Source organism: Mesoplodon densirostris, chromosome 2 (assembly GCF_025265405.1).
Source record: "Mesoplodon densirostris isolate mMesDen1 chromosome 2, mMesDen1 primary haplotype, whole genome shotgun sequence".
Classification (NCBI taxonomy): Eukaryota; Metazoa; Chordata; class Mammalia; order Artiodactyla; family Ziphiidae; genus Mesoplodon; species Mesoplodon densirostris.
In genome coordinates this window covers 144615371-144636114 of record NC_082662.1, presented here as the reverse complement: position 1 = coordinate 144636114, position 20744 = coordinate 144615371, and the positions used below count along the sequence as shown (strand labels likewise).

At 39.5% G+C, this 20744-nt stretch overlaps 1 protein-coding gene across 1 annotated transcript in view; it reads left to right on the top strand.

Moving 5' to 3' along the window:
• Positions 1-2628: 2628 nt before the first annotated feature.
• The window catches only part of ZC3H11A (zinc finger CCCH-type containing 11A), a 28208-nt gene continuing 10092 nt past the window's right edge, over positions 2629-20744 (top strand). The window contains exons 1-10 of the mRNA XM_060091090.1: positions 2629-2711; positions 3833-3952; positions 11268-11391; positions 13258-13461; positions 13584-13700; positions 13963-14043; positions 15270-15380; positions 16658-16720; positions 18174-18272; positions 20572-20640. Coding sequence (XP_059947073.1) covers positions 2658-2711; positions 3833-3952; positions 11268-11391; positions 13258-13461; positions 13584-13700; positions 13963-14043; positions 15270-15380; positions 16658-16720; positions 18174-18272; positions 20572-20640 — 1042 coding nt within the window. The 5' untranslated portion in view covers positions 2629-2657. The remainder of the gene's footprint in view (positions 2712-3832; positions 3953-11267; positions 11392-13257; positions 13462-13583; positions 13701-13962; positions 14044-15269; positions 15381-16657; positions 16721-18173; positions 18273-20571; positions 20641-20744) is intronic.

Below are 20744 nucleotides of genomic sequence, written 5' to 3'. Positions count from 1 at the left end.
TTTTGGCCATTCTGCTGTGGGATCTCAGTTCTCTCACCGAACCCAGGCCATGACAGTGGAAGCACCGAGTTCTAACCACTGGACCACGAGGGAATTCCCTCCCTCCTGCCAGTTTTTTTGTTTTTGTTTTTTTTTCACTTTTTCTTTTTTTTTTTTTTTTTTTTTGCTGTACGCAGTCCTCTCACTGTTGTGGCCTCTCCCGTTGCGGAGCACAGGCTCCGGACACACAGGCTCAGCGGCCATGGCTCATGGGCCCAGCTGCTCCGCGGCATGTGGGATCTTCCCGGACCGGGGCACGAACCCATGTCCCCTGCATCGGCAGGCAGACTCTCAACCACTGCGCCACCAGGGAAGCCCCTCTCCTGCCAGTTTTAAAATATTTATTTATTTATTTGGCCACACTGGGTCTTAGTTGCAGCATGTGGGATCTAGTTCCCTGACCAGGGATTGGACTTGGGCCCCCTGCATTGGGAGCGTGGAGTCTTAACCACTGGACCACCAGGGATGTCCCCCTCCCCCCCAATTTTTAAAGTTAACCTTTTGGTGTACCCTAGAAGGCAGAATGCTTTCCTTGTGTTTGTGGTCATAGGAATCCTGGTAGTGGATTGGTGAGGTGCTATTAGAGGTCCAATCCTTCGTGGATCAGTGATGGTCAGGTTGGTTAGGGCAAACTTAAATTTTTTATGTCTGCGTTGCATTATATTAGAAAACTTAATGTTATTCTCAGCATAAAACAAAATAATCAGTAGCCACCTGTAATTCTACTACCATGGCTGTAACTACTGCTAACATTTTGGTCTATGTTCTTCTAGACTTCTTCCTGCTACTCATCTTCACCAGCATTTGGTGGTGTGTTTTTGGATTTTAGCTCTTCTAAAAGGAATTTGCAATTCCCTGTGATGTTGAGTATCTTTTCATATGCTGCTCTGTCATCTGTATGTTTTCTTTGGTGAGGTGTCTTTTTCGATCTTTTGTCCACTTCTTCCAGGAGTGTTTATTGAAAAGACTATCCTTTCTCCATTGAAATTGCCTTGCTCCTTTGTCAAAGTTTAGTTGACTATATTTGTAATCTGTGTTAGTTTCCTAGGACTTCCATAACAAAGTACCACAAACTGGGTGTCTTAAAGCAACAGAAATTTATTATCTCACAGTTATGGAGTCCAGAAGTCTGAAAAGGTTGGCAGGGTCATGCTGTCTCTGAAACCTGTAGGGAAATGATCCTTCCTTGCTTCTTCTAGCTTCTGGTGTTTGCTGGCAATCCGTGTCATTCCTTGGCTTATAGATGCATCGGTTTTTGAACATTTAGGTTTCTCGGTGGTTTTTCATTGTTAGGAGAAGATGGTGATGAACTTTCTTACGCACTATTATTTTGCATATTTGTTTAATATTAATCTCAGGATCAATTCTAGAAATGGAATTGGAAGTCATAGGGTGTGTACATTTTGAAGGTATGTTTAGTGACATAACTCTTCTAACCTTGGTTGCTGACTTAAAGGCTGGTTTTTGTCATGGCCTGCTGTTCTTGGATTAGGAATTGTTAGTGGGAAATATGAAGGAATTTGATTCAGCTGATTTCAAATTGTAGATCAATGTTTCTGTTGTTGTTGTTGTTTCCGGCCGCACCTCTCAGCATGTGGAACTTCCCCCACCAGGGATCGACTGCATGCCCCGTGCAGTGGAAGCACAGAGTCTTAACCGCTGGACCACCAGGGATGTCCCTAGATCAGTGTTTCTGAAACCCGATCTTCTGATGTAGGAGTTTGTAGAAACCGCTTCCAAGTTGTGGCTTGTGCTCTTGTCACGTATTTTTACTTCTCTAGAAGCTTTCTTTCTTGAACCCTTTAGTGCAGGGGGTCAGGGTATGGCAGGGACTGAGGCGGGAGGGAATATTGGTCATTTTGCATAAGCACTATTTTATGGGTCAAGCCCCGAGAACTTCTTTTGCTCCTTGTTCGCAATTGGTGTGCAGCTCTTTGTCCATCTTAATTATATTAGCTAGCTCTACAGATTTTTCAGGGGTAATTGTTTCACCAGTTTTTCTAGTGAGACAGTTTTTCCCACATACTTATAATTATATACTTTTGAAATAACAAAAATGCTTGTGAAAATATTGGAACTTCTGTTAGATGAAAAACAATCTGGTTTGTCAGAAATGTAGATTTAGCAAATTACCTTGTGTAAAATAATCCAAGTCCCATTAATAATCTAAACTGCAGATCATTTATTGAGTGTGTAGTGCTTACCTAATTTATGCTGAAGCACCATAGAGAGTGCAAAAGAAAGAAGCATGGCTATTCTTAACAAAACTTTTACCTTGTAGATGAAAATGTACAACATTCACATCAGAATAAAATGTGAATCAGTTTTCATAAGGCTCTGTTATAGGCAATATAGACATATTAATACAATTAAAATTTGGTTTTAACAATGTGATCTCATTGGTCAAAGTGATTTGGAGGAGAAAGTTGGAAGAATTTACCTGAAATACTTTTGTTCATTGTCTTCTCATTTTAGGATTACATTTAAAAGACAATTTCTGTGATTGGGTTGTCTTGGAAAATTAAACCCATTTCAAGAGGACTTGGAGCTGATCCTCGCCTTGAGGAAGCAGTGGCTTGTTTTCAAGAAGCCACTTCTCATCTGAGGATCTACTCAGCATGCCTAATAAACAAGAAGACTGCTATTTTTTTTTCTATTCTACATGTACTAAAGTAAGAATTGGCATCTCTAAATCATTTCTTTCTATGATTTCCCTCATAAAATTGGATTAAGATTTTCCCAATATACCAAGTCGTCTTTATGTTTTGCTCAGCTATTTATTATCTGCTGTCAATTTTTTAGTAAAGGGTAGCATTCCTAAGGGAATTCATTCTTCATCATTTTTTTCTCTTCATTTTATGTTCTCCATATTCTCCAAAAATAAAAAGGTTCATAGCATTTAATCATCATTCAGTGTCCTTCTAGCTGTAATTAATCCGTTCAGGGTGCTTTTGGAATTAGGAACACTTTAACTGTGGCTGGCCAACTTTGCTTTTATTTACTTTGTGTTAAAATGAATGGGTGGGTTGTATTGTACTTGTAGAAATTGTCGTGGGTTGAATTTGACTTCTTGCTTCAGATTTTCTGCTGAATACTAAAGCCACTTTTCTAAATAAGCTTTTGCAGCTTTATTGCTTTTTCTTTGTCAGAGCTTCCTGTTTTTCAGCTTGATTCTTCTATAGCTCCATTTAGATCTGTCTGCTATTTTCTGTTGTTCCTTTATGACTAATTCTATACATGTTTATTTTTTTTCAAAAATTTTTCTTAAATCATATTGGTGCTATGTTTAAAATTGTCAGTTTTGAGCAAAGCTTTGATTTTATATAGCAAGTTGCACAACAGTAGCATTTTGTTTCAGATATTAACTTAGGAAATACATAGTGAAGTATGGAATTATACTTAAATTCTAATCTATTAACTTACTTTCTAATTTTCCATTAAAAACTAGTTACACAAGTCAGGATGTATGAAATGGTTTTGAAGATTAACAGTAAAATATATTTTTAAAGAGTACCTAATACTCCCATTTGTCTTTTTCAGCCCCATCTCTCAGCTCGTGTCATTCATGTTGTCAGATCAGATATAGGATGCTGTCAAGAAATAGGTTTTAGGAAATTAAAAATTTGTTGACCTCAGATTGTTTGTGTCATCTCATCTCAGTTGTTTTCTACTTTACCTGTCTCTCCTTACTCCTTTGTGTTTGTCTAGATACCAAGAAATGTACAGTGAACATTTTGCCTGGGATCTAGTTTGGTACCACAGTTCTTTTCTGTATTATCCTCTTTGTTTACAGGGTGACAGCTGTCCATTCCGTCACTGTGAAGCTGCATTAGGAAGTGAAACAGTTTGCACATTATGGCAGGAAGGGCGCTGTTTTCGACAGGTGTGCAGGTTTCGGCACATGAATATTGATGTAAGTTTTCAGTCTGTATTATAGTAAGTAGTCTTGTGTCCTGATGGGCCAATAAAAAAATATGGGGGTAAAAAACAACATTTCATGTAACATGTGGGTTAAATTTTTTTAATGACCTAGTGAAATTTCTCTCATTAAAATGTTCACTTAAGGGCCTCCCTGGTGGCGCAGTGGTTGAGAGTCCGCCTGCCGATGCAGGGGATACGGGTTCATGCCCCGGTCTGGGAGGATCCCATATGCCGCGGAGCGGCTGGGCCCGTGAGCCATGGCCGCTGGGCCTGCGCATCCGGAGCCTGTGCTCCGCAACGGGAGAGGCCACAACAGTGAGAGGCCCACATACCGCAAAAAGAAAAAAAAAAAAAAAAAAAAAAAAAAAGTTCACTTAATATCTAGATGTTACATGGTATGAATTGGTGTCATATTTCTTAAAAGTAGTTTGGTAATCTGTCCAAAGTGTAAAAATTATATATGTATATTTGGAGGGTATTTATATTTCTATGTTTATTTTATTTTATTTTTTTATTATTATTATTTTTTTGCAGTACGCGGCCCTCTCACTGTTGTGGCCTCTCCCGTTGCGGAGCACAGGCTCCGGACGCGCAGGCTCAGCAGCCATGGCTCACGGGCCCAGCCGCTCCACGGCATGTGGCATCTTCCTGGGCAGGGGCACGAACCCGTGTCCCCTGCATCAGCAGGTGGACTCTTAACCACTGCGCCACCAGGGAAGCCCTCTATGTTTAGTTTAAAGCAATCTGAACTTAGAGAAAACTTGCAAGTACAGTATTATAAAACTTTCTTCTAAGCCATTTAGGGGTAAATTACTGACATTTCCTATCACTTCCAAATACTTTCATGACTGTTTCCTACAAACAAGAAAGATACTCTCTTACATAACTGTGATACAACCATCAAAATTAGAAAATTAACATATATGTATTATTTTCATTGAATCCTCAGATCCCATTCACGTTTTGCCATTGTACTAGTGATGTCCTTTATTGCAGTAGGAGTGAGTCCAGAATCAAGTGTTGCATATAGTTGCCATAACTCTTCAGTCTCCTTCTGTCTAGAACAGGTAGTCTTTTCTTGCCTTTCATTGGCCTTGACAGTTTTGGTAGTTTTAGGGCAGTTATTCTGTAGTGTTCCTCAATTTGGGTTTATCTGATATTTTCTCATTACTAAATTCAGGTCATGTATATTTGGCAGGAATATCACAGAGGTGATATTCTTCTCATTGCTTACCATTGGGTGGCATACAATATTAATTATCCCATTACTGGTGTTGTTAACTTTGATCACTTCATTAAGGTGGTATCCACCAGATTGCTTCACTATAAAGTTTTCCTTTTTGTATTTAGTAAGTATTTTGTGGAGAGGAACTTGGAGACCTTGTAATTATCCCATTCCTCATCAAATTCTCAAGGTTTTTTTCCCTTGCTTTTTATGTGGGAACTCATGGTTTCCTGTTTTATTCAATGTGTTATATGTCACTGCTATCATTTTTTATCCTCAGGTTGACTCAGTTTGGGCCAGTAAGAGACCTTAAAGCTGGTTTTTGTGTCTTTTTGATGTTTCCATCGTTCTTTGAACATGTCTTCACTTTGTGGCTTAACAAGATTATCCAGGTTCATCTGGTACTTTTCCTCCTCCAGTTGTGGAATCAGCCATTTCTGCAAGGAGCCTTGGTTCCTTCTAGTGTAACTGCTCCTGGAGTGTCACTGCTTCCAGGCATGCAGTGGACAGAACAGAGGAATACATAAATGTATATAAATACATTTATATCATTGTTTATTACTTTAAGTATTGAAAATCATGAATTCACATAGGTGCTTCCAATTTACCAACACTACGGTGTTTTGTCTAGGCTTCTCCTTATTCATACTTGTAACTCTTTTCTCCAAAACTTGATTTCCATTGTTCTTAATCTTATTTGATCAGTCCCCTAGTTATGTAAACTAGACAGTGTATCACAGCCTATTTCTTCCTCTCAGTCTCTGATGTCACATGAGGCTGCTCCTGCACAGGACGTCTTTCTCACCTTGTTTCGATTCTGACATCCTGTACCAGGGCAGGCCTCCCACCTTGCTCCACTGTGAGGACTTCTTCCTCACCCTGCTCCGGACCTCATGGATGCCTTTTTCACATCCTTGGGCTTTGATACTCTGTGTTGGGCAGCCCTCCCATGTGAGATGCTTGTTTTCCTCACCCTGCTCATTCTCTGACTGTACCAGGACCCACTCAGAAGAGCCTGCCTTCCTCACCCCACTTGATCTTTGATGCCTATTCTAGGCTGACACTCCATGAGTATACCCTCCTCACCCTACATTAGGATACCTTCTGCATAAAAGCCTTGCTCACCCTTCTCAGGCGCCAACCTTGTGCCAGGCCATCCTTCTACACAAATGCCTTACTAACCCTGACACCCTATGCCGGTTCCACCTTGTTATGTGGATACCTTCCTCATCTCAGTCAACCTCCCAACACCTTGCTCTGGGCCACTTGCCCTTCCCTCTCCCAACATGAATGCCTACCTTTCTCAGCTTCACCTAATGACTTTGGACTGAATTGTTTGAGAGGGGGTGGGGAAAGAAGAAAGAGACTAAATATGCAATTTGTATGCCTGTGGTTATATAACTACTCCATTCTGGTTTCAGATTTATGGTCTCTCAACTACATTCTATGCTGTCTTCCAAATAGGGAATTCATTAAATACATTCAGAAAAAGAAATACTCTGGAACTTTCAAAAAATCATGTTGTAACATTGCGAGCAGAGTGTAAACTGGCGCACCTCCTAGGAAAGGTGTATCAGTCTCTAAGAACATCTGCGTTTGGAGATTTTTCTAAAAAACTCATGGGACTTGGCATATGGTTTATTCATGGCTAAGATTTATTACAGTGATATAGTAAGGATACACTGATCATAAAAGAAAAAAACACAGAGTCTGGAGGAATCCATGTGTGGGTTTCTTTTATCATCTTTCGCTCCTATAAGGGGTCACAAAGAACATACACTTGCCCAGTGGTGAAAATGCAGCAACATGTGTGGGGTGTTTTTGACCAGGGAAGCCCATTAGATCAGCATCCAAATTTTTTTGTTGGGGCTGGTCACATAGGCACCCTCTACCTAACACATACCAAAACTCTAGTCTCCTAGAAGGATGTCAGGTGTTCAGCATAAGCCATATTGTTTGCATGAACAGTCCAGGCAACAGTGATCAGTTAACTGACCAGGAGCATTATAAGAGCCAATTTCCCACATGCCAGGAAAGGGCCAGCCTTACAAGCAGGCTATCTGAGGACTGCAGGCTTAGGGCTACTCTGTTAACTCTTTTTTGCACAGAGGCTTGTTTGGCTGCATCTTTCAAAACTACTAACTGCTTGTACCTTTGTCTCATCTGTACTCATGTGCAAAATGAGATCTATGCAGAATTACTCATTGTAACATAATTCGTAATATGTAAAGTATATTAAGCAACCAAACCTTCATTTAAAACAAATTTTATTACGTTCATACAGTGGAGTGCTGGGCAGCTGTTATCAAAAAATTTTAAAGGGATACTACTTATTTATTTATATGAAAAGATCAGGATATAGTGTCACTGAAAAAGCAAAGGACAGAATAAAGTGTGTAATATACTACCATTTGTGTTAAAAAAAAAAGATAAGGAAAAGAATTTATATTTGTTTTTCACTCGTATATGCATTTTAAATGTCTCTGGAAGTATAAAGGAGAAACCTAACAACAATGGCTATAGGAGAGTGGAGACGGGAATGGTAAGGAGTCGTTTTACTGTATACCCCCCTTTCTAGATGCATCGACTTTCATTATTCATGGGTTCCATATTTGCAAATTTGTATATATGCTAAAATTTATTTATAACCCCAAAATCAGTACAGATGTCTTCTTCATGATCTATTTAATGCCATGTTTGTTTGCATTTTTGTGCTTTTTGTTTGTGATTTTGCTGGTTTAAATGGCCCCCAAGTGTAGTGCTGAAGTGCTGTATGTAATGTCCCTAAGTGCAAGAAAGCTCTTATGTGCCTTGTGTAGAAAACACGAGTGTTCAATAAGCTTCATTCAGGTGTGAGTTACAGCGCTGTTGACCTTGAGTTCAGTGTTAATGAATCAATGATATTTATTTATTAAAATTTTATTTAGTTTCGGCTGCATTGGGTCTTTGTTGCTGTGCACAGGCTTTCTTTTTTTTTTTTTTTTTTTTTGCGGTATGCGGGCCTCTCACTGTTGTGGCCTCCCCCGTTGCGGAGCACAGGCTCCGGACGCGCAGGCTCCGGACGCGCAGGCTCAGCGGCCATGGCTCACGGGCCCAGCCGCTCCGCGGCATATGGGATCCTCCCAGACCGGGGCACGAACCCGTATCCCCTGCATCGGCAGGCGGACTCTCAACCACTTGCGCCACCAGGGAGGCCCACAGGCTTTCTTTAGTTGCAGCGAATGGGGGCTACTCTTCATTGTGGTGTGCGGGCTTCTCATTGTGGTGGCTTCTCGTTGTGGAGCACTGGCTCTAGGCACGCAGGCTTCGGTAGTTGCAGCACATGGGCTCAGTAGTTGCGGCACGCAGGCCCTGGAGTGTGCGGGCTTCAGTAGTTGTGGTGTGCGGGCTCTAGGGCATGCGGGCTTCAGTAGTTGTAGCACATGGGCTTAGTTGCTCCACAGCATGTGGGATCTTCCTAGACCAGGGATTGAACCTGTGTCCCCTACATTGGCAGGCAGATTCTTAACCACTGCGCCACCAGGGAAGTCCCCAATGATATTTATTAAATAAGGTGTCTTTAAACACAGACACACATAAAACAAGGTTATGTATTGATCACTTGATGAAAATGTGACCAGGAGCTTTCAGGAACCCAACTCTGTTTCCTTGAGCAGAATGGTTCAGTATTTGCTAATTAAATAATGTGAGCATTAACTGTATATCTTTGGACCATGTGCTATGTTACTATTAAAAAGTTAAAGGAGTAATCATATAGGAGAATGTTACTATGGAGGATGTATTGCTAAGTGAAAATGTACAGAATTATATGGAACAACTTTCTTTTAAGTGTGAATCAATACATTCTACAGGTTTTTGTTTTTGTTTTTTAAGAAAAAGAATTCTATACCAAAATAAGTGACTCTCACTGGGTAATGGCCTAACAGGCATTAATTTTATTTTCCAAGTCATCTTCATTGCTTATGTATTACTTTTTATTTTGAAACAAAATTCAGTAAAAGTATTAAACAGATCAAATAAACGTCATGTGATAAAGAGGATGCTGTCACAGTAGTCATCCAGTAATTTGAAGATTGCTTTCAGGAAAGAAGTAAAAACTTAAGCAAACACAAATCCAGGAGCAAGGAAGATTGGCATTAGATTCTGCCTCAAGGAGTAATAGAATAATTGTTGTTATTCTAAAAAACAATGGTATCTATTATATTTACCTTTTAAGTGTAACGGGAGACGAATAAATACTATCCAGTTTTTTCAGAGGCAAAGTTACTTGCTATACTTTTTTAAAATACGTGGCAGTAAATGCAGGACATAAATTTTTGTTTGTTTGTTTTGTTTTGTTTTTTGCGGTACGTGGGCCTCTCACTGTTGTGGCCTCTCCTGTTGCGGAGCACAGACTCCGGACGCGCAGGCTCAGCGGCCATGGCTCACGGGCCCAGCCGCTCCGCGGCATGTGGGATCTTCCCGGACCGGGGCACAAACCCACGTCCCCTGCATCGGCAGGCGGACTCCCAACCACTGTGCCACCAGGGAAGCCCCAGGACATAAATTTTTTACATAGTTTTTACCCAGTCGCCTTTCAGAGATGTTGAGCTCATTTATATCTTCATTATCAGTATGCGGGGCTCCATGATTCTTCCACATCCCTACCAACACAGTGTATTATCAAATTATCAATCTCCCAATATAGTAGATGTTGGGATCTTTGCCCTTTTTGATACATTTAGGGATCTTTTTGTAATGGTCATTGTTCCTCTGTTTCTTTCCTCCATATTTAAAAATTTCTGAAGTAGTGCTTCTGTTCTTTCCCGGAAATTTAATCCTTAGGCTGCTTATTATGAGAGATCCAACATAATGCAGGTTATTAATCAGAATTTAGTTGCTTTTCAGAAGTGCTTACCACGTCTTTTTTTTTTCTTTTTCTTTATTGAACTATTTGTTAAAGTATATATAGAAATGTGCACATATCATAATCTTACAAGTTGAAGAATTTTCACAAAGTGAATATACTTACTAGATCAGCACCCTGATCAAGAAATAGAACATTTCCAACACTCTGTCTTCCCCCTTTATCTCTTCATTGTCACTCACCACACCCCCAAAACTAATCACCGTCTTGACTACTCTGCAATAGAGGAGTTTGCCTGTTTTGGTCTTTACGTAAATGGAATCATACAGTATGTGCTCTTTTGTGTCTGGCTTCTTTTGTTCTGCACCCATGGTGTTAAGTTTATTCCCTCTCATTACTGGATAGCATTGTATTTTATGAAAATACTACAGTGTATTTATCCATTCTAGTGTTGATGTACATTTGGTTTGTTTCCATTTTGGAGCTGTTACAAATAGTGTTCTTTGAATATTCTTTATATACATCTAATGTGTATATTAGAACTTATGTATGTGTTTCTCTTGGACATATATCCTGTTATCCAGCAAATCATTCTAGATGTACCGGTATTCTTGTTTTTCTTGTTCCCCTTTATAAGAGCGAGGTAGCTTGGGAAGGAAAGATACCACCCTAGTGTGTTACATGAACCTTTAGAAGTCACGAATGGGAAGAATTTTTCCAAGTCTTGAACTCTCAGCTTCAAATAATAACTGCAGTTTATTGAGTCTTTTCTGTGTGCTAAGTGCTTCATGTACATTATTTCATTTAATTCTCATGAGAAACTAATTAATAGCTACTGTTACTCCCATTTTATAGCTGAGGAAAGTGAGACTAAGAGGTATTAAATTATTTGACATCACATGGTCAATAAGTAACATAATAGAGATTCTGACTGTTATGATTGATTCCATAATCTTACCCTACTATATTACCCTGCTTTTCTAAATTAAATATAGACATTTAGGAGTTCAAGGATGAGGGCAAGGAGGAAAGAATAGCAGACTACTTCCCTGCTCCTTTCATCTCTCTGTCATGCTAGAATAAGTTACTTTCAGCAACCCTTCTGCCTCATACTCAAAATCATTTCATATGCCTCAGATTTTTTAACCTTGTATGAACTTTGTCCAGAAAACATGACCAAATTAATACAGGTCACACTATTTTTTATTTGAAAACAATGTGTTTTTCCTCTTACAGAAAAAACGCAGTGAGATTCCTTGTTACTGGGAAAATCAGCCAGTGGGATGTCAGAAACTAAACTGTGCTTTTCATCACAACAAAGGACGTTTTGTTGATGGCCTTTTCCTACCTCCAAGCAAAAGTGAGATTTGTTTCAATTTTAAAAGAATAGTTACTGTATAATGAACACCTACATGCACAATGTACAGAGTACTTTATAAACATTGCCTTCTTTTAGTCTTTTGAGAGAGCAGTATTATTTTCGCTTCACAGATGAGGGTATTGAACTTTATTAAGGTTAAATGACTTGTACACAGTCATAAGCCAATAAAATAGCAGTCACAATTAAAACTTTGTTGCCAAAATCCATGCTGCTTCACAAATGTTTCTTGGCAAGAGAGTTTAGATTACTATAGCTTATTACCTCATTTCCCATTTTCTTATCATATCTATAGAGATTTTCAAAAGAAACTTGATTCTCCAGGCCAGGGGTGTTGGCAAGTCTGATCTTCCACCTGCTTTGTAAAATAAAGATATATTGAAATGAAGCCCTACCCATTTGTTTATATATTTTCTGTGGCCAGATTTTGTGCTACTGCTTCAGAGTTGAATAGTTGAGACAAGATCTACAAGGCCTAAAATATTTACTATATACCTCTACAGAAAAACATTTGCTAACCCTGCCCCTGCTCTAGGGTGTAATCTAAAATGAAACTTACACTCTGCCAAAAGCTAGTATTTATTTCTAAAGTCCTTTTAAAGTAATTTCCTAGTGGAGTGATCAGCCATTTAAAAGCCACATCTGCTATGTGATTAAAATTTGATGGTTATATATTTTTATCTCTATTTAAGGGGAAAAAAGGCTCATTCCTTTCTGGTTTAATTCAGAAGTATTGCCCGCTATCTCTTTAAAAAGCTGCTGCTTGATCAAAAAGCCTAGAATTTCAGTATTAATATTTAACGTCTAGAATTTGTAAACAGTTACTGTGCATCTAGCTTCCTGTTTATTCTCTGTTTTGAGCACCCACTTTGAGTGTGTTTACATGCAGTGAATAGTTATTAGCTGAAAGCCCCATTTTCCCTCCCTGGGAGTTTAAAACCTCATTGGGAAAATGGGGAAATTAAAAATTAGATTAAAATTTTAATTAAAAGACGTAAATTAAAAGGACATCATGCTCTAAGAAAATCACCAAACTTATGATAGGTGGTTGGAGATTTTTTTTTTTTTAAACATCTTTATTGGAGTATAATTGCTTTACAATGGTGTGTTAGTTTCTGCTTTATAACAAAGTGAATCAGCTATACATATATCCCCATATCTCCTCCCTCTTGTGTCTCCCTCCCACCCTCCCTATCCCACCCCTCTAGGTGGTCACAAAGCACTGAACTGATCTCCCTGTGCTATGTGGCTGCTTCCCGCTATCTATCGGTTTTACATTTGGTAGTGTATATATGTCAGTGTTACTCTCTCACTTCGTCCCAGCTTACCCTTCCCTCTTCCCATGTCCTCAAGTCCATTCTTTACGTCTATGTGTTTATTCCTGTCCTGCCCCTAGGTTCATCAGAACCTTTTTTTTTTTTAGATTCCATATATGTGTGTTAGCATACGGTATTTGTTTTTCTCTTTCTGACTTACTTCACTCTGTATGACAGACTCTAGGTCCATCCACCTCACTACCAGTGACTCAATTTCGTTTCTTTTTATGGCTGAGTAATATTCCATTGTATATATGTGCCACATCTTCTTTATCCATTCATCTGTCGATGGACATTTAGGTTGCCTCCATGTCCTGGCTGTTGTAAATAGAGCTGCAGTGAACATTGTGGTACATGACTCTTCTTGAATTATGGTTTTCTCAGGGTATTTGCCCAGTAGTGGGATGGCTGGGATATATGGCAGTTCTATTTTTAGTTTTTTAAGGAACCTCCATACTGTTCTGTCCGAGATTTTTGATGAATTAGGACTGTATCTTCTATTTTTAATTTATGACTAACTTTGTATGTCTAGCTGTGTTGCCCACTGTGCCTGAGTCTCCAGAAGAGGAAGTGAAGGCTAGCCAGCTCACAGTTCAACAGAGCAAATTATCTGTCCAGTCTAATCCCTCTCCTCAACTGCGAAGTGTTATGAAAGTGGAAAGTTCAGAAAATGTTCCTAGCCCTACACATCCACCAGTGGTAATCAATGCTGCAGATGATGATGAAGATGATGATGGTAAGCTTTAGCTCTTTCTTTAAGGCAAGTAAATGATCAGGGTAACTTAGTGAATTAGAATCAGACTTAAAGGTCTAGACCTGTTTTTAATTGGAAATTTGCCTTAAATTTTGATAATATAGATCAGTGTTCTGAGGAAGGTGATGAAACCAAAACACCTACCCTGCAACCAACTCCTGAAGTTCATAATGGATTACGAGTGGCTTCTGCCCGGAAACCTGGGGTCAATTTAAAACAAGGTAAGAAGAGGCTATATTGATGCTGGTTCCTGTTCATAAATCTTACAGCACTGTTGAGTGAGTCCAGACTATTTTAAATACCTTTGAAATTTGGTTCATGTTTACCACCACCTCCCATCTTCCTTGCGCCCATTATACACACACACACACACCACAATTTATTTTATTCATTGAACAAACATTTGAATGCCAGCTGTGTACAAATAAAATGCAAAGATGAAATGGTGCTGGTTCCTCATGTGGTTGCTATTTGCATTCCTAGGTGAATGTTTGAATTTTGGGATAAAAACTCTTGAAGAAATTAAATCAAAGAAAATGAAGGAAAAATCAAAGAAGCAAGGTGGTGAGTTATCAGGAGTTTTGACATGGAGGCTTTTTTTAAAAATAAATTAATTTATTTATTGACTTGGTTCCCCCGGGTCTCAGTTGCGGCAGGCAGGCTCCTTAGTTGCGGCATGCATGTGGGATCTAGTTCCCTGACCAGGGATGGAACCCAGGCCCCCTGCATTGGGAGCGTGGTGTCTTAACCACTGGACCACCAGGGAAATCCTGACACGGAGGATTGAATGTTGCTAGAGAAGAATAGAAAGGACACTTCTGCAGCAATGAAGACCCAATTGCAGCCCAAAAAAAAGATACTTCTGATAATAAGGACACTTGACACCAGCCAAAATGAGCAAATAGATTTTGATTTTTGTGGCTTCTTTGAAGTAAAACACAGTCTTATTTAAATCACAGTTGCTTTTTTAACCCATTGCAGCTGCTTCAGTCCCTAACTGTTCAGAGCTAGCCACATACAATGAAGAACCTGAAAGAACTTGTTTGTTTATTTTGAGAAATATAACTCTAAAGAATAGCATATAAGCTTTTTTTTTTTTTTTAACGCATTGCATGGCTTGCGGGATCTTAATTCCCCAACCAGGTATCGAACCCGTGCCCCCTGGAGTGGAAGCATGGAGTCCTGACCACTGGACTGCCAGGGAATTCCCTAAACTATTATTTAAAAGAGGAAAAAGTTTATTTTGTAGTAGGTGAATTCTTCCTCAAGAGCTGCTAGGATTTTCTTCTGGTGCTTGCCTTAGCCTGGTTGATCTATATTTCCAACCCTAAAAATTATATAGTGTGAAATGTATTTAGAGAGAATCAAATGGTTGGTTCTAAGTGCCTTCTTGCTAAAGATTGTTCTGTAGCAACTTTGGAGTTGTGTTTTGCAGATGATTGAACATAGATGGAAAAGATTGAATTGACACACTTAATAGCTGATGTGCTTCTGAGGTTAACTTTAAGATAATGTTAGCCTTCCTAGTAAATAAAAGTACATGGAGTGCCTGAGTCACTCCAAACAGTTTTATATTTTACTTTCACATTGTGCCAAAGGCAGATAAAAATAAGATTATCTCCCCTTTCCCTACTCCATTTCACTGTAGGCAAACAGGAACAGAAAAACTGATTGACTTGTAGTCCAGTGGTCTGTGTTGGATTTACCTGGTCTTAAAAACAGAATTTCTTGACTTCTGATAGCCTTATTTTCCATAAATTATTTACTGTTCTTTGACTCTCTATATTTAGAAGGTTCTTCGGGAGTTTCCAGTCCTTTACTCCAACCACAGCCCATTCCAGGTCCTGAAAAAGAGAATGTCCGGACTGTGGTGAGGACAGTAACTCTGTCCAACAAACAAGGTGAGGTATAGATAGGTCTTAAGAGGTGTGAGCCTACTACTTTTAAATGACTGGGAGGGCACAATGCTTGGGTTGGGTTTATTGGTGGATTTGCAGGGAGACTTCAATATGTTGATTGGATAGAACGATGAAAAATTAGTGCATTTGACCCTACTGTTTAAAAAGATGAAATTCTTGGGCCTCCCTGGTGGCGCAGTGGTTAAGAGTCCGCCTGCCGATGCAGGGGATACGGGTTCGTGCCCCGGTCTGGGAGGATCCCATATGCCGCGGAGCGGCTGGGCCCGTGAGCCATGGCCGCTGGGCCTGCGCGTCCGGAGCCTGTGCTCCGCAACGGGAGAGGCCACAACAGTGAGAGGCCCGCATACCGCAAAAAGAAAAAAAAAAAAAAAGACCCTACTGTTTAAAAAGATGAAATTCTTGGGCCTCCCTGGTGGCGCAGTGGTTAAGAGTCCGCCTGCCGATGCAGGGGATACGGGTTCGTGCCCCGGTCTGGGAGGATCCCATATGCCGCGGAGCGGCTGGGCCCGTGAGCCATGGCCGCTGGGCCTGCGCGTCCGGAGCCTGTGCTCCGCAACGGGAGAGGCCACAACAGTGAGAGGCCCGCATACCGCAAAAAAGAAAAAAAAAAAAAAAGATGAAATTCTTAATCATGCAGTTCTCACATTATGTATTGTATTTGATCTTTACATATACTGTTTATTTTATCCAACAAATTTATTGACTGTCCATTGTAAGTAAAGAACTGTAATAAACCTTTTAAGTTATAGAAAAATGTAAAAGTCTTTTCCCTTAATAGTTTTAAATCTGATAAGGAATATGACACAAGTAATTGTCGTATGCAGATACATTAAAATGTGCCATTCAGACAACAAAGAATCAGGGGAAAGAGATCTCACTTCTTGCTGGGGTGATCAAGGAACGTTATATAGGAGAGTTAGCAGTGGAGTAAAGTATGATTTCATTTAACATATGGAAGTGCACAAGCAAGGCTATGGCTTGGGTTTTCTAATCAGTGGGTTAGACACAGCTTGTCTTTGTGTACTTGGGCTCCTATTAATTAGGACTGTGCTATTGCTTCCCTTTGGGCTGTGCATTTGGTTATTTAAATTATTATTTAATAGGTTGATTTTTTTTCTTTTAATGTGGGTAGTTTTCCTTAAGACTGAGATCTGATTTCCAAGAGACTTTAATATCAGAGCATACTTCGTACCCATTAGTAGTTACTGAATATGGAAAAATTGGCTAATGGTAGAGAAATTCTGTTTTTGCCATTTTAGGAGAAGAACCTTTGGTAGGATTGAGTCTAACCGAGAAACTGGGGAAACGAAAATTTTCAGGAGGTGAGATAAATTTTGAGCATATCCTTTGTTTTCTGCTTGTTTGTGCATTACATATCTCCTCCAAAATTCTCTTTATACAAATGCCCTGTCGATACTAACTCCCTTGTATTTCTGGCTGAAAGCATGTATAAAATCTCTTCATGTTTTTGACATGTGCGAAGTTATACAAATTTATAGTGTTTTAATTAGATCATGGCCAACTTTTTAGAAGGTGCTCCGTTTAAAAAAGAGTAAAGAATATCTCTGTTTCTATGGATAAATTGAAATTTGAGTTTTTAGAGGGAAAACAAAGTGTCCAGTTAATATAAATTCAGTCCTTGAATTTTATTAGTGCTGTTTTATACTTAGGGAAGTATTTTACCATGTAACTGAATTATTGTGTACTGACCCTAGTGTATCTGTCTCAAAATAATTATTTTGAAAATCTTACCTGACTTCAGAGTTTCCTTCATACTCCTTTAAAATGTGCTTATGAATATGAAATCTTATCTGTTTTGTGTTTTGTTTTATACCATTCTCGCTGCCTGAGAAATTTAGGTTAAAAATTACGGAAATAATCTATTTTAATATCAGCATATATGTAATAAACTTTGTGATTTTGGGTTGTATATTTAAATTAAAATTAGGGGAGAGAGAAAAGTACATTCTGTGTAGGGTCTTTAAAGTTTTTATGGGACCCTGCTAAAGTTCTACCTTCAGTCAAGTGATCCAAAGAATAGTTTTTAAAAACTTGTGACATTTGAACAGCTTGTATTGACCAGTGTAATGCAGTAAACCAGGAGTCAGGAAACTTGGTTCAGGTCCTGGCTCTGTCACTAATTGGTGACTTGGGTAAGATACAGCATCTTTCATAACCTTAGATTTCTTATCTGGAATTGGAGAAAGGGGCTCTTTGGCCTTTGGAGTTTTCATGTCCCTGGAAAATTTTAAATTTTATGGTTCTTTTGCTGTCCTCCTAATCATCCCAGTTGTATTTAATCACAGATCAACCTAGAATTCAACAGTTGGCCAGTTAAAGATTTTTTTTGTGCCTGAAGATTTTTTTTTTCACATATTCCTAATCCTGAATTTCAGTTTGAATCAGGGTTTATAATCCTCCATTTATAGTTTTAGTTATTTGGTAAATGTTAATTTGTGCCTTCTAATTTTTTTTGTCTCCTTCCTTGCCTCTTTTTTCTGGGACATTTTTATTCCTTCTCTAACATTCTCCTTCCTCACTTCTTTTTTCTGGGACATTTTTATTCCTTCTCTAACATTCTCCTTCCTTACCTCTTATTTCTGGGACATTTTGATTCCTTCTCTAACACTGAGTTATAAGGAAGCTAGTGAATGAACACATCGTATAAATGCAGAAAACTTACACAATTATTCTACATTGTCTGTTTTTGCTTGTATTTCTTGACCTTGCTAAAGGTTGGCTTGAAATCTTAAACTGAGTTCCCTCTCTCTGTAGGTTGCGACCGTGAGCCTACATTAAAGCATAGCCTTGCACAAAGGCTAGGGAAGAAAGTTGAAGCTCCAGAGACTAACACTGACACACCACCAAAGAAAGGTACTTTTGTTCTAAATTCCTTTTGTGTGTAATCCTGACACTTGTCTCTTGTAATGTTAACAGGTATGGTTTGTCATTCTTTTTGTTCAGGTTAATAAGATTATTATCTTCTTGTGTCTGTTTTATTATTTGTTCAACAAACATTTGAATGTTTACTCTGCTGGATTCTAGGTAGACACCACTGGATAAAAATAAACACCATCACAGACCTCAGGAGCTTGTAGTATAATGGCAGATAGGAATCCTTCCATATATTGTGATAAATTCTGTGACAGAGAAAGTACACAGCGTTATAGGAGCACATAGGAAGGGCACCTAATCTCACCATCTGTCAGGGAAAGGTTCCCAGAGGAAATGATACTGAAGCTTAGACCTGAAACATGATTTAGCCAGGTAAAGTTGAAGGGCCAGAGGCAGAGAGTATAATACACAGAAGGCACAGAGCTCAAGGGACTCACTGTGACTGAATCAGAATTGGAAAGAAGAGCGTGGTAACTGGAGAGGAAGAAGGGATTGGTCATATAGAGCAGGAGTCCCCAACCCCCGGGTCACGGACAGGTAGCGGTCCGTGGCCTGTTAGGAACTGGGCTGCACAGCAGGAGGTGAGCAGCAGGTGAGCAAGCGAAGCTTCATCTGTATTTACAGCCACTCACCATAGCTTGCGTTACCCCCTGAGCTCTGCCTCCTGTCAGCATTATGGTGAGTTGTATGATTATTTAATTATATGTTACAATGTAATAATAATAGAAATAAATGCACAATAAACGTAATGCGCTTGAATCATCCCAAAACTACCCCCTCCCCACCTTGGGTCCGTGGAAAAATTGTCTTCCACGAAACTGGTCCCTGGTGCCAAAAAGTTTGGGGACCGCTGATAATAGAACCTTTTAAGCCATATTAGAGAGTTTGGGCTTATCCTAAGATAGTAGCAAACAATGGGAAGGTTATAAACAAGGATCAGAGATCCTCATTGGCATTTTGGAACCATCATCTAAAATATGGAGAAAAGGGGATAAGAGCGCTGTCCAGGAATGAGCTAGCAAGCTGTTAAAAGGCAAGAGGAGTTAGTGTCATAGATTTAGTGTTCTGGAAGTTGGTATGAAGAGATGCAGACTAATTTGAGAGATATTTGGCAGTTAGAATGATTTTATAGTTGAAGTTTTACTTATAGAAGGAAGTAAAGGGTTGGATTTTTTTTCCCTTGTCTCACTTTCAGTGAAGCAGTGATGTTAATTACTTTTAGAAAAAAAGGTGTTTTTTCCTTCTTGTGTTTAGTTGTAACTTCTGCCGAAGATAAGATACTTCTTTCCACTTCTCCCCTAGCGCAAGAGGCTTTGACGAGTAGACTTTGTTTGGGGGCTTTCTTATATTCTGAAAGCTGTAAACAGAAGTTACTTTTTTTCTTTGCAGTCAGATTTCCTTCCCTTTTGCCTATCAATCGTATTGAAGACTCTCATAACTAAAGAGCATATTTCAGATGGATCTAGGGGGGAAAAAACCTTTTGATGCCAATAAGATTTTAGAATGATAAGATTTTAGAATGTTGCACAGTAACAAAATTATTTCCTTAAATTCACTAATTTTTGCTTTTCACATGTAAAAGAGAGGACTTTTTCTTTGTGCTTTCCAAAGTGCTCTAGAGAATCCATTATTTGTATAGATCTATCTGTACTGTGAAGAAGAAAAGTTTTAAGACCTGAATAGATTTTTGAAAAGCATTTTCGTTAGAAAACAAGTATAAGCCTAATTCATGACCTTTGAAAAAGATTTTTGACCTATAAAAAGTCTCTGTTCGGGCCTCCCTGGTGGCGCAGTGGTTAAGAGTCCGCCTGCCGATGCAGGGGATACGGGTTCGTGCCCCGGTCTGGGAGGATCCCATATGCCGCGGAGCGGCTGGGCCCGTGAGCCATGGCCGCTGGGCCTGCGCATCCGGAGCCTGTGCTCCGCAATGGGAGAGGCCACAACAGTGAGAGGCCCACATACCGCAAAAAAGAAAAAAAAAAAAAAAAAGTCTCTGTTCAACTTTTTTTTTAAAGACAGTGTTCGTTTATTGATTGATTGATTGATTGATTGATGATTGCTGTGGGCTCTAGGTGCATGGTCTTCAGTAGTTGTAGCTCATGGGCTCTAGAGCGCAGCCTCAGTAGTTGTGGCGCACGGGCTTAGTTGCTCTGCGGCATGTGGGATCTTCCCGGAGCGGGGCTTGAACCCGTGTCTCCTGCATTGGCAGGCGGATTCTTAACCACTGTACCACTAGGGAAGTCCCCAACTTTTTTTTTTTTTTTTTTTTTTTTAACAGTTCAAGTTTCCAAGTCTCTGAAGGAGCGATTAGGCATGTCAGCTGGTCTCAACAATGAGGAGGCAGCAGGTAGGTAAACTCTCATGCCAGCTCCTGATACTTTTTTCCTTGCTATTAGAATCTTTGCTTTTTCTCCAGTTTACCTTTTGAGTTATGTTGGGGCTTATGTTTTC